The sequence below is a fragment of the Poecile atricapillus genome, chromosome Z (assembly GCF_030490865.1).
Source record: "Poecile atricapillus isolate bPoeAtr1 chromosome Z, bPoeAtr1.hap1, whole genome shotgun sequence".
Classification (NCBI taxonomy): Eukaryota; Metazoa; Chordata; class Aves; order Passeriformes; family Paridae; genus Poecile; species Poecile atricapillus.
Genome location: NC_081289.1, coordinates 99,364,237 through 99,378,619, shown reverse-complemented (window position 1 = coordinate 99,378,619; position 14,383 = coordinate 99,364,237). Strand labels below are relative to the sequence as shown.

The 14,383-nt window shown below is 41.0% G+C and overlaps 1 protein-coding gene across 2 annotated transcripts in view; it reads right to left on the bottom strand.

The window, feature by feature from the left end:
* Window positions 1-14,383, bottom strand: part of CPLX1 (complexin 1) — a 106,873-nt gene that overhangs the window by 37,755 nt on the left and 54,735 nt on the right. For both annotated transcript variants that reach the window (XM_058827825.1, XM_058827826.1), the window contains exon 3: window positions 4,511-4,686. In XM_058827825.1, the coding sequence (XP_058683808.1) occupies window positions 4,511-4,686 (176 nt within the window). The remainder of the gene's footprint in view (window positions 1-4,510; window positions 4,687-14,383) is intronic.

The following is a 14,383-nucleotide window of genomic DNA, read 5'->3' as shown; positions in this document are numbered from 1 at the left end:
GGGCCTCCAGCATGAGAAGGACACGGACCTGCTGAAGTGAGTCCAGAGGTGAGTCACAAAAAGGAGAAACAAGGGCTAAAGAACCTCTCCTGTGAAGACAGGCTGGGATGGCTGAGGTTCTTCAGACTGGACAAAAGAAGGCTTCAGGGACACTTGGAGCATCCTTCCAGTGCTGAAAGGGGGCTACAAGAAGGCTGGAAAGGGATACAGACAAAGCCTTGGAATGGTAGGACATGGGGGGAATGTCTTTAAATGGAAAGAGGGCAGGTTTATATTACAGAACAGGTAGAAATTCTGTACTGTGAGGGTGATGAGGAACTGACACAGGTTGTCCATAGAAGTTGTGGATGCCCCATCCTTGGCAGCGTTCAATGTCAGGTTAGATGGGGCTTTGAGCAGTCTGGTCTAGTGTCAGGTACCCCTGACGACAACAGGGAGGGGCTGGAACTTGATCTTTCAAATGCCTTCCAACTCAAATCCTTTTATGATTCTTTGGATAATTCCCAATACTGCAGAGAATCTTACTGCCTAACCACTCAGAGCATTGAATGGCCCAATAAGAAATACAGGAAGAATTAGTGACACACTTCACACCCAGGGACAGAAGGGACTCAAACAGAGCAAGGACTGCACATTCTCGTGCGGTGTGATAATGCTGCCTGCAGGAACAAACCTCAAACCCAGATTTTGCCATTCCTGTATTGCCTGCAAAGGCACAAGCAGTTCTGAGCATTTCTTGTTGTACCATTGAGGCTCACTGATGAAACAAGTTGTTAACATTCTTCTGCCACCAAAGCTTTTATCACATAATGACCCTTCTGCTTTCATACCTGACGAACAGAAAAAACTGAACAAAACTTTGTCCCCTACCTTGATAAATACCAGAAGAAACCGTGCTTAAGATGAACTCAGCTATGTTAGTGAAGACATAATAGTAATAGTAATAGAGAATTAAACCCTCAGATGAGGAAATTCATTTTATTGCCATCAGAATTTTGATATTGCATAGTAAATGAGCTTGAAAACATACATTGTAAGACACATCAGAGATGAAATGCTGAACATCTGTTTATTAAGGAAACAATTAACTCTGTATTATGCAATGGGAGAGTTGAGGTTCTTAGAAGTATAAATAAATGGTCATGCACTGTGTCATACCTTTACACAGCATCCAACAAGGACAATTACAATTGTAGAGACAGCTTTAATTCTTCCAGATTAGAATTTTCCATTTGGCACTTTTCCATAATTTTCATGCAGATTTCATGGTCCATTGGAAGGGCAGAAATCCTTATTAATATAATTAAACTTCTGCTTTATTGGACATAAACCATGTGCTGTGTAGGACATGAATCCTTAATAATGTAAGCACAGGAATCCTTATTAATGTAGCTGATTTTCTACTTCATAGCACATAATCCATGTGCTATAAGCCATATGCTATATAGCATATGACCAGCCCTTAAGGCTGGTTAAAGACAAGCTGGGTCAGAGCACTTTACCCTTTTACTCAGAGAGCTGAGTATATAAAAAACTACTGAAGCAGCTCATGCTCCATCTCAAGTACGAATCTAAGCCTGAATTCTGTCTTGAAGTCAAGCCATTCGGACCATGCTTCCACCCTCTGTGGTTTAAACCCAATATTGTATGGATATCTCTGAGCTTCTGCTACTTTACAACAGGGGTTCAGCAATGCCGACTGCCCAAAACGTGTGAGATTTTCAGGAAGCCAAACTGTGAACATTGTCTCACTAAGACAAGTAGAGTGTTAACTACTGAGCATGGACTAGGGGCTCCTCAGGACTGGGCTCTACCACAGTGGTGGAAATAATTTATTACATAAATAACTAATTACGGATTAGTACACAAAGAAAGTAATTTGCTTTCGCTGCTGAGGTGTGCACATACACAAAGAATTTGTTTATAGAAGGCAGTACTCCACACAAGAGCACTGGAAACAAGAAAGCTTCTGCAGCATGGCAAGCTGATAGTACTGGCAAGGTAACAGGGGTATTATCCATCCACAGCCTCACCTGACAGATAAAGGGCTCTGCAGGCCGCTCAATAATCCTGCCTGTGTTGGTCAGGTGTGGCAGCTCAGCCCAGGGACAGTGGTACAGGGCCCAGAACATCTGTGAGGCATTAGTGTCAAGACCAAAACCAAATCAGATCAGAATACTAGCTGCATGCACACCTCCTGAGGTAGGAGGAAGCTGGAGTGTACTCCAGTTATGCTCTTTACATTCTTTTAATACATTTTCACTACCAGATGCTGAGCTTTGATATTGAGTAGTAGGTCAGACAACTGGTGGTCCAGTTATTTCAAAATGTTCTGTTCAAACGTTATTCTAAAAACTCATTTCCAAATGAAAATACAGCATATTTTTAATGGGGGAAGCAAAAAACAAAAAACCAACCAAACAAACAAAAAAACCCCAAAAAACCAAAAACAATCAAACACAACAACAACAGAAACCCACAACTCATTTCTGTGTAATTCACACTACTCTCTCCTTAATTTCTATACCCAGCTGCCATGCTGGGCTGAGGGCATACATATCTCAATTTAACAGACAGTATTTAAAAGTTAACACAGGCTGGAATGTATCTGTGGTATCTGTCATCATTCCTGCTAAGCCCTGCCGTAGCTCCCACATTTCCCGAAGCCCTAAATAAGAGAGTGCATTTGTAACACTTGTTGGAAAGCCAAGGCAAAAAGTCCAGCACAACAAACAAGATCATCTTGTTTGAAGAACAAGAATATCCTTTCTGTCAGCCTCACCTAGAGCCATATGAACTCACTGGTGAAGCTGTGATTCCCTGGATTGCTTCCCTAATATCCTGCAGCCACACTGAGGAATAATTGTGACTGTGGGTTCATAACCCTGGATACACACTTTCAAACACTTAGTCTGCATAAATAATATGTTCCTATACAGTCACTTCAACTAATTACTCATTTTTCACTTTCTCATATGAGAAATGAGCAAATATCATAATGGAGCTTTCTAAAACTTAAAATGTCTTTGATTTTACTCATACCTGCTAACAGCTACTTGCACTTGCACACATACCAGACGGAACATCAGTTTCAGTTTTCTTCTTTCCTACATTTTTGCTTTTACTGGATTAGAGAAGAAGTAAAGGCAACTTCTAAATAATCAAATAATGAAGGAAATTATCCAGCTATTTTTTAAAAATTATTTCAACATCTGTTTCATATTTCCAACCACCAATCATCACAAGAAGAGGAAGAGAAGAAGAAGAGAAGGGGAAGGGGAAGAGGAAGAGGAAGAGGAAGGGGAAAGGAGAGGGGAAGGGGAGATGATCTGATAAAAAATGTCCCTGCCCATGGTGGAGGGATTGGAAGTAGATGACCTTTAAGATCCTTCCAATACAAACCATTTGACAATTCTATGATTCTACAATTATAAAACAACAATACTTGATCAAGTAGAGGTCCTGCATTTGTGTCAACCAGTGACCACTTTTAAATGATCATATCATTACCCTTCTCTGGCAGTGTCAAAGGTAGACAGTTCCCTCTAAGTAATTTATTTTCTTAGAAGCATAATCCCAAATTTCCTTATTTGCAGAACAATTCTCAGTAACTGGGGCACTGTGCCACCAGAGAAATTTACCCTTATTCATGTTTCTATCATGAATCATAAGAACTGGGTCAGAAGTCTGGCCCAATGCAGATATAGTTGGTTTTTTTTTATATCTGTTTCCAAGACATGTTCTTAAAGCACAGGGGTAGGAACTGCACAGGGGAACACCACTTATACTGAACAAGATTCTTCTGTTTTACCTACAAGTATGTTCTTTGGTACGTGATGTAAGTCACCTGACAGCCCTTCATTACAACCCACGTTTCTTTCCAAGATATCTAAACACCAGGACATCTGATAAATGTAAGTTATTCAGAAAGACAGTTTTGACCTGATCTTGATGGTGAGGCATCCAAACTGTCTTCTCCCTCCATAGATCAATCCCTAGTAGTTAATGTATAAAAATTTTCTTCCAGATTAATCCCATGTGAGTGGTAGAAGTGCTAGCAGTAGAGTAGATTTGTCCCACATCACTGGTCAACACAATAAAACTTAGTAATCAATAAGAAGAAAGCTGCAACATATCTCTCAGAAATTCACTGAATTATGACTCTTCTCACAAACCACAAATGCAAGCTTGGAAAGCATCCTCAAAGGGAAAAGGAAGCTTCTAACACTTAATATAATGTGAGTGCTTAATACATAATAAGAAATACAGATGGATCTCTTCCCTCACCTTCACTCTAATTCAACTTTGTAGGGCTTTGCTCTGTGGGAGGTGTGTTTAAACAGGAAAAGGGCTTGAGGAAGAGTGAACAAAATTAGAAAGTTCTGTGTGGCAGAGTAGCTACCTGGTTCTATCCAGGTGCCTAGGGAACAAGTCACAAATCAGCAGAAAAGAGGTGTTCTTCAATGGGCATTACAAGTTGACCAGTGTGTGCCGAAAGCAAGTTACCTACCTTGTCTCGAATCCCTTGTCTCATAACTTCTCTTTCAGCCTCCATCTTGGCATATTTGGCTTTCCTCTCTTCCTCTTGTTGCCGAAGGGCTTCCTGTCGTTCCTCTTCCTTCTTAGCGGCATCTGGGTCTTTCTCCTCATCCCCACCCAGCATCTTTCCCATGTCTTTGGTAGCCCCTAGAGAAAGCACAGGAGAAAGTCACCCCTGTAAGAATGTGGTGAAAACCCCCAGGATGACAGCTCTTTCTTTCCCCACGCTCAGGGACATCTGTCATTCCCTCTGCACCTGGAAAGGTTTCTCCTTGCACTGAGGAGGCAGCACACTCTCCCCCCAGGCAGGAGGTGGGAAAGGCACTTAATCTGAACAGATAGGTTACCCAGCACTGGCAGGAGAAGCACAGCAGCAAAAGGAAGAGACTATACTTGTAGATTTGTATGACGGCAGGACAGTTTTTTTGCAGTCCTGGAAAGGACAAGCTGCCATCCATACCATGCTTTCACTTCATCAGCTCAGCCAAGTGACTGAAGGTTGATTTTGAAGGATATTTAAGGTAATAGGCAGGTAACACATCCAGAACAAAATGACACCTGGGCTGGGAAAGGAATTCGAAATTTTGCAGGGATGAGTAATCACAGTCTTAATTGTTGTCAGAAATTACACATCCCATGAGAGGTAGGACCTCATGGCATTAGCAAACAGTTGGAGTTGATGAATTCTAGGCTCCTACCATGGATCAGAAAGAAGCAGCATCTCTGCATTTGACATCACCACCTGTAATGCTTAGTACCTAGGGGAGATCATGTCTTTGTCTTGTTCCACTGCTGCACACATATTGTTCCCAAAGTTTCAGTCCCTGTATGTTCCTGAGCCACTTTTTTGTTGTGCAAAGCCCTTGCACAACCATGCAAATGAGGAGGTTTCCTGCATGCCCTTTTATCCCCGAAGTGCTGCATAAATCCATTTATCCTTTATTTCAGAGACCTTTTTATCAGTAAATTACTGTTAATTGTCCAGCCAGGGAGAAAAACGGTTGCTGAGGAAAGGGGAAGAGCATGTACTGTGATACAGCAGCATCAGGGCACTGGAGGGCAGCAGCAGGATCAAGCCTGGCTGCATGGTTAAAGACACGTACCCTTTGGGAGCAGTGTGGGGCCTTGCCTGCAGCAGGAAAACACTCCACATCTTTTACTAAAAGAGGTTCCTTCATCCTGAAAAAACACTGTAGATCTTTAAATGCTGAGTCAGGACACCTCCACATTGGCTCGTTGCTAGCTGAGATTTAACTGAATTTATCTGAGACAGCTTTGTTGTTACACATAGTCACAAGTATACATATTCAACGTCTCTTGTTTTGCATAAAGCAAAGATTTCTGGCCTTTACAAAGGCTTGGGCTGGAAGGAGACACTATCAAAGACCTGCCAAGTAATTGTTTGTTGGCATTATCAAAGGCTAAGTGAAAGAAAAAGGTTCTCACAACCCCTTATAAATTATCTTATAAATTACTCTTCAGTGTGTCAACACGGTTGGAGGACTGTGACTGCTCTTGCTTTCCACAGCAGTTCCTGGGACAGTGATTGTGAAACCTTGATCCTAAAGGGAAGAAACATCTGCAACCTGTCAGAATGATTCCTCCTGAACTGCCATAGTGGTAGCACTTAACAGATCAGCTATTGCCTCCAATAACCACCACGGAATTTGTAAAGGGGTAAGCAGATCCCTTTTCGCCCCACATTTCTTTTCCAGGTTACATATTTTCCCAGAACCCTAAGCCGAAAGCAACCCCAAATCGAAACAACCCTCCAATCCCCCAAAATGTGACAGAGAAATGCCCCCTTTACATCTCACACAGAGAAGCATGGGGACACTGGTAATTTTAAGCTTTACAAGATCTGGTTGTAATACACAGGATTTTTTTTTTTTTTTGCCAGGTGGGAAATAACAACAGTTAACATGACTGTCTCTATTCAGCTGCCTAACCACAAACCTCTTGACAGTTCCATTGTTAGGAAATCTGTGGCTTGAAAGAAAAAGACATCTAGGGTACCCCAGACAAACCCCACCTGGAATATTCATGGTCCCTATCTACTGTCAGCCTTCCTCCACAACCATTTTGCATCCTTCATTGCAGGATCAGGGTAGTACAGAAACTCTTGCATATTGATGGAAAATTTACCCAGACCATCTGGTGATTTCTCTCCTGTAGTGCAATGAAGGCTAACTGAAACTGCAAGTAAGCTAAAATTTCATGGCAAGCAAAAAGGAAATACAGCCTAGTTGTGTCACACATCCCTACTGTAGGAACCACTCTAAGCAGCTTTACTGTGCAAATGTCATTGATCAAAATCTTACTAGCACCTTTAATTTCTGGGTCCCCCCTCAAAAGATTTCTCCACTGATGATCAAACTCATTTGGGTTCAATAATCTACTGAGTTTATCTCTTTTTAGCTTCTCTCCAGTTAGAGATACCCAGACAGCATAATATTCTAGTTACTTAGGAAACAGAATTCAGCAGCAGAAAGAGATTTTTTTTCCCCCTAAGCACTACTGCTAGGCTATCATTAAACTATAATGTCAGCTCAGCTCATCATGGAAGAAGTGAAATTGCATAACTTTCTTTTATTTCTTAGACAAGACCAAGCTTTTAAATACATAAGGCATTTTTTTCTGCAGCCATTCAGCATACAGGACACTTAGAACAACAATAATGTAGTTTCAGGATCTTCAGAGATTCTCTTAATTCACCTCTGATTTCAAAGCCACCTTCTAAATGTTCAAAATGTTAACTAATTGAAGGAAATGTATTATGAGAACCAACATTTTACACTACATTTTAACTGAGGGATCTTGCATCTCTTTTAGAAAAGCTTTTTTTCCCCATCTCCTTTGTTCTTCATTCTAAATTGTAGACTTTGTTGTTAAAATTCCCTGGATAACAGCTTTGGTTTTAGCAATTCATCAGCAGAGATTCCAAAGAATTTATCTACATACAACTGCGGTACCTCAGTTATGGGCACCAGCAGAAGGAAAGAGCACCTTAAGCTTTAAGCCCACTTTTGAACCTTCAAGGAAACAGAGGAAGGACACACTTACTGAATTTGTTCAAATGATAAACCCAGTGGGTTTTTGTCTTTATTTTGTCTTTTTGTCTTTCACACCCCAATTATGACATATACCTTGACACAAAGAGAAGTCAGAGACTTCCATGCTGTTCACTAATCAGTAAGGATTTCAAATCAACATTATTTTTAACATCTTTAGACAAGGCTACAGAAAGGAAAGAGAAATGGCTAAAGCTCCAGGACAACACATACCAACTGTCACCTTTCTGGCTACAAGCAGCCCTGCCCTCACAGGATAAAAAAAACTTCCATATGGAAAACAATCCCAGAAGTTGTGTGAAAACAAGTGGCATGGCAGTTATTTTAAAGTAATAGTAATTCCCTCAATCCATATAGTCTGAATAGCTAAACAATCAGTGTTAAGCCAAATACTATGGGTGCATTCAGATATGATGTGCTGGTTTTGGCCAAGGTAGACTTAATTTTCTTCACAGATAACTACTTATGGGTTGCATTTTGGATTTGTGCTGAATACAGTGAGGATAGATACATTTTTGATACCACCAAGCAGGGCTTACACAGAGACAAGGCCTTTTCTGCTTTCTTCCTCACACTAGTGAGGAAGCTGGGGGTGAAAGAAAAATTGGGAGGGGACACGTCCAGGACAGGTGACCCAAACTGCCCAAAGGGCTATTCCAGAACAGTATTTAAAGCTGGGTGCAAGAAGGAGGAAGAAGGGAACATTTGAGTGATATCATTTGTCTTCCCAAATCACTGTGAGGCATGAGAGGCACTGCTGTCCCAGAAATGCAAAACACCTGCCTGCCCATGGGAACCAGTGAATTAATTCCTTGTTTTGCATTGCTTGCATGTATGGCTTTTGCTTTCCTTGTTAACTGCCTTTATCTCAAACCCACAAGTTTTCTAGCTGGTGGTGGGGTGAGGGAGCAGTTGCATGGTGCTTGGTTGGTGGCTGGAGTTAAAATGTGACATTTGCATTCCTGTGAGTTTTGCTGGGTTAAATTGTCATGATGCATCTGAAAAAGAGTAACATGGTTGTTTAGGTACATGTGGGAGATGTTCCCCAGTGAAAGAGCAGACAGGCAGGTCACCTGTCTGGAACGCAGTTTTATAGTAAAGGTTTTGGGGTTGTGGTGGACAACAAGCTGACCACGAGCACACAATGTGTCCTTGCAGCAGAGAAGGTTAACAGTCTTCTGGGATGCATTAGAAGCACTTCTGTAAAGAGGCTGAAGGATCCTTTCCATCTACTCAGCCCTGCTGTGACCAAATTTGGAGTGATGTGCCCAGTTCTGGGCTTCAAGATACAAAAGAGAGATGGAGCTACTGGAGTGAGACAGCAAAGAAGTGAGACAGCCATGAAGACATTTAGGATACTCAAGAATCTTTGATACAAAAAGAACTTGAGAGAGCAGGGACTGCTTAGCCTGGAAAGGAGAAGGTTTAAGGGGTTCCAGCAGTATGTGTAAACACCCAACAAAACAGAATGAATATGAGGGAGTCAGACGGACAGTCAGTGAGAGAATGTGTACAAACTCAAGTACAGGGAACACAACTTAAATATTAGAAAAAAAAAAAAAAAGTTGCAGAAAGTCACTGTGGAGTCTCCATCTGCGAAGATATTAAAAAATTAGTAAGCCACAGCCTTGAGCAACCTGCTGTAAGTAACCCTGTCTGAGAGTAAGTTTGGACTAGACAACTCTTCTAGATGAGCAACAACTTCAGATATTGTGTGACTCTGTGAGACCTCTCAAGTAAGTGTTTTGAATTACATCTGAGAGTGACTGAAGTTAAGTTTGCAAGGAAAATAGTGAACAGCACATGCATGCCCAAACGTATCCTGTATCTGAAGAAAAGTAAATTCTTAACTGTCAGACCTCTGTTACAGAAGCACCACCAGCCATGAGCTAACCCCTCAATAGCTGACTGACATCAATCTAGTTTTCACACACAAAACGCAAACTCACAAATCAACTTACAAAAGTGCTGTTGAATTTGCTGCTTGATAAAAAAAAAAAAAGTCCTAAATATGTCATGGAAAGCTACAGGATTAATATTGCTAAGGATGACTTACAGAGAAATATCAACTCCTTAGGCCTTCTTAATTAATTAAAGAATGATGGAAATTTGCACACACCATTGTTTCAGGTAAGATAATTGCATGAAATCAAATTGCTCAATTCTCATTTCATATTGTAGACAAGTAATACCCAAACCTGTCTTTCAAAATGAGTGCATGTGTGCATGCTTAGATCAGAAAATGGTGCAGATGTTCTCCCTCTCAACCACAGGTTTCAGAGAAAACAGCAGAGGTTTACCTGAAACAGGCATGTGCTGAGGGAATTTTACTGGGATTTTTTTTTTTTCTTGGAAGTACTATTTGTGGCTGAGCCACATTTAGATTGAACAGACAGGACAACAGATTCCTCAGAGTCTCTAAATCACAGCATGTCTCTATCACATCACGCAAACATAAGGAGCTAATCACAGAGTACTGTTCGGGAGCAGGAATGGGTCACTCATTTTTGCAGAATCACTTCAAAACCAGAACTAAGTACATTTTATTGGTATCAGTGAAGAGCATCAAGGTTATGATATAAAGTGTATGTCTGAAAAAACAACCAAAACATCTGACTTCCTCCTGCTACTATTGTGTAACATTCGAAAGTGGTACTTCCATGAACAAAAAGCCCTGTTTATATATTAGAACTGAATAGCTCTAAAGGAACCCTCACAATTTATCAATTAATGAAAACTAATACACCTACTGAAAAGGATTAGTGATTCCTTTTGGAAACAAAAAACTGATGCCAAGATCAGTTGAGAAGCTCATTTGAGAAATCACAGTATCTTGGAGAACGCTATTTTCTGGTCTTTTTGGTGATGTGGGGATCTTTGATAAGGATCATTAACATTTTATCAAATGAAGAAATTCTCAATGACATTCAAAGCTCAAAACAGACATTAATATCTCTCTCTGCTTACTTTTCCTGACCCACTCATCACAAAGTGAGACAAGATGCATTCGTATGCATTTGTGCTTCCTGGGACAATCTGTGAGTTGATGCTTATTTCCAGGTCAGTGAGAAGCCTATGTTCTTCAGCACTAACTTTCCTGTGATACCATGGGAAAGATACTGGAAGGATTCCATGAGCTTCATTTAGACGTAACAAATGATGAACCATGGGTTGTGAGTCCTGTGCAAGTTATGTAGTGGCAGAACACAAACAGGTAAGAGGAGGGAGTAGAAAAGAAGCACCCAAAGCTTCAGTTCACCTTGTTTATAAATTAACACTACTGAAGAATGGTCTGCTACTGGGGACCTTTGCTTCAGCCGTTCCCCTTCCCCAGACTCAACTTTCTCTGTCTCTGGCATTTTACTTCAGTCTTTCTCTGTCTCTCTGTATCCAACCCAGACAAACTGTATTGCCAAACAAAACTGTTTTTCTTGCACGGAAACAAACTGGTAAGCTGAGCAAATTCTCTTTAAAGGTAAATGAGATATTTAAGGGTATTTGGAGGCATTTAGAACACCCAACTATTTTGAAACATCACCACTATGGTAATGCGTCATTTCCCCTGCAGTCATCAAGGTAGACTTTAAAGGCTGATGTTGAAGGGCCTTTTGCCAGCTTGCTACAAAGGCAAATGGAGGCACTCTGAATTTTCTAGAAATTATTTTTCCCACAGTATTTGAGGTAGTAATAGGTTGTAACATGTGCAAGATCTATGTTTCACTCTGCAAATGGGTTTTGAAGCCAAAAAGTGAATGAGATAGATAGTCACTTTAACAGAAAACTGTTTTTCTCACAAGATGATGAATAGTCTTCTTTGGTGGATAACGGAAAGTATGTTTGTACAGCAAGACACTGTCAGCCTTATTAAAATATTTTTTTAGCTAAAATCTTAGTCTCCATGTTTTTATCTTCACAAAGTCTCCATCTCTATACATTGACAGTTCCTCTCTAGCTACACAGGACAGTACAGTACTTGCACACAAACAAACATCAATCTCCTAGTACCTGCACATTTGTGTAACAAGTGGATAAATCTCTTTCCTATTGTCTCTTTCTAGGTTACAACTAGTAACTCATGTTTGTAAGTGAATTCTTCACTTAGTATATTATTTATTTCTTTGCACCGGTGTCATGTCCTTTTAATACAATTTAACTAAAACAATAAAGTTCCCTATGAAATTTATATGGAGACATCATTTTCGGGTAACATTCATTTGATCTATATTAGACCTGCAGTCCAATATCCTGGACCTTTGGAGCTTTCTTATTTTTCATTAAATCACAGGATCATGTAGGTTGGAAAAGACCTTTAAGATCATCAATTCCAACTACTACCTAACACTGTCAAGTCCGTAACCAACCATGTCCCTAAATGCCATGTCTACACATATTCTAAATGCCTCCAGAGATGCTGACTCTACCACTTCATTGTTACAGTCTGTTCCAATGTTTGAGAACCCTTCTGCTGGCAAAATTTTTCATAATATCCAAGCTAAACCTCCACTGGTACAACTTGAGGCCATTTCCTCTCACCCTGTCCCTTGTCACCTGAGAGAAGAGACCGACACCCACCTGGCTAAAACCTCCTTTTGGGCAATTGTAGACAGGTAAGGTCACCTCTGAGCTTCCTTTTCTCCAGGCTAAACACTCCCAGTTCCCTCAGCCACTCCTAATCACACTTGTGCTCCAGACCCTTCACCAGCTCCCTTGCCATTCTCTGGATATGCTCCAGCCCCTCAACATCCTCCCTCAACTGAGGGGCACAGAACTGGGCACAGCATTCAAGGTGTGGCCCAGTACAGGGGGACAATCCCTGCCCTGGTCCTGCTGGCCACACTATTGCTGATACAGGCCAGACGCCACTGGCCTTCTTGGCCACCTGGGCACACTCCTGGCTCAGGTTCAACTGCTATCAATCAGCAGCCCCAGTTTGGTTATTGTCATTTGGTTATTGTTGTTTGGTTATTCTGTGGTGGTTGTCTCTCCCAGCAAACCTGAAAACTTCTGTCCTGGCAAGATGCAGATTCAGTATGAAACATTTACTCTGCATAAACTTCCATAAATATGTTGCCTTCACAAGCATGTAGCTAAAGAGTGTCAGAATGTGAATCCAGGTCCTTCTTTGCTGGGCAGCTTTCCAGACACTCTGCCCTGGTCTGTAGCACTGCATGGGGTTGTTGTGATCCAACAGCAGGACCTAGCACTTTGCTTGTCATTTGTTTTTGAGGTTTTTTAATTTGCCAACCACAATTTCCACTGTATGACAAACTAGATACCACCACTGGCCTAATACATATCTATTATTGAAAATGATCCTACAGGTGTGTTTTTCCATGTTGAAGTGGATACTGCATTTTATAATCAGTTTCTGAAAGATGTCAAACACTCTTGATGGCCTATCAGTTATATCTGATTTGTATGCATCACAGTTAGTGTTCTTCCTGTCTCATACTGTGCCATGCACTTTTGATTTAGTTTAGTTAGTATCTCTGAGGAGTGAGATACTCACTTCAGTTCATTCATTAGCTTGCAAAACTCCTCTGCAAATAAAACAAAAACTAAAAAAATAAAAAATGCACGCTTTCTAGTTGAAATATATTCTCCTAATACTGTCTGATGGACTCATTCATTCTCTTTCTGCTCTGTGACCTTTCATGAAGCCTACAAGGAAGCATGAACAATTATTTTCTGAAACATGAGTGCATGCCAAATAACTATAAATATCATTAAGATGACACCATTTCATGCTGAGAACTACAAGATGGTGGTACATGATGAGATGATTGACACAAACATACAACACAAATGTGCAAAGACAGAAGCTGTGGGAAGATTATCAGCTACCTCTGGCCTGGGCAGGGTAAGGCTTTGCTGAAGAAAGAAATCTACTTTCAGTTCCATATGTAAACCCATTTCACATTCTGCGTGGATTTCATTTTTGTCTGACTTCATCATTCTGCAACTGAAACCATGGTGAAGCACTTCTGCCACTAACACAGTCCGTTAGGATAAGCTACTGCTTCAGTACATCATGAAAGTAATAATTGCATTGATTGGAAACAGATTGTTTGGAAATGTAGGGAGTTCACATAAGCAAGTGCTGTTGAAGATGAAAACAGACAACTGGATCAAAGAATATAATTTTAAAACATAATTTATATCCCAGTTTTGTTATACAAGGTTTTACTTTGGTGTGGATATGTGTTTAAATAGCACACCCATAATTACAAACTTGTCATACAAGGAAACACCTGATTATGCACATGCAAAGGTCAATGCTAGCAGTGTCAATGTGTCTGGGTCAGCCTGACCCAAAAATTTGGGTCATGTGCCTTGGGCTGGGGGCACACCATCAGACAAACGCAGCTCATCACGTTGCTGGCTCAGATCTCTCCACAGACAGAACTTGGGCTTTCGCTCACACATGCTTCACACAGATATTTCAACCAACAGATACCGTGAAGGAGCACTCTCCCTTCCCCATTCCACACTGATGCCTGTGTCCATTGCAGAGAGCACTAGGTTGTGAGTCTTCAAGATCCTGCAGCTGTGCAAAGAGGGGCCTAGAGGAGGTATTTTTTCTCCTGAGATCCCTTCTACCTTCCTCCTTCCAGTTAAATCCTGCTACAAGGCAGCAAGAGGAAAAAGCAAAAAGCTGGAAACAAAAGCAATCATCAGTCTCCAGCACCCAGCACTAGGCGAATATTCAGTCACTGTGCCCCCACTGGCTACAGGCAGCTTGCACAGGAAGATAAATGGAAATGATGCAGACA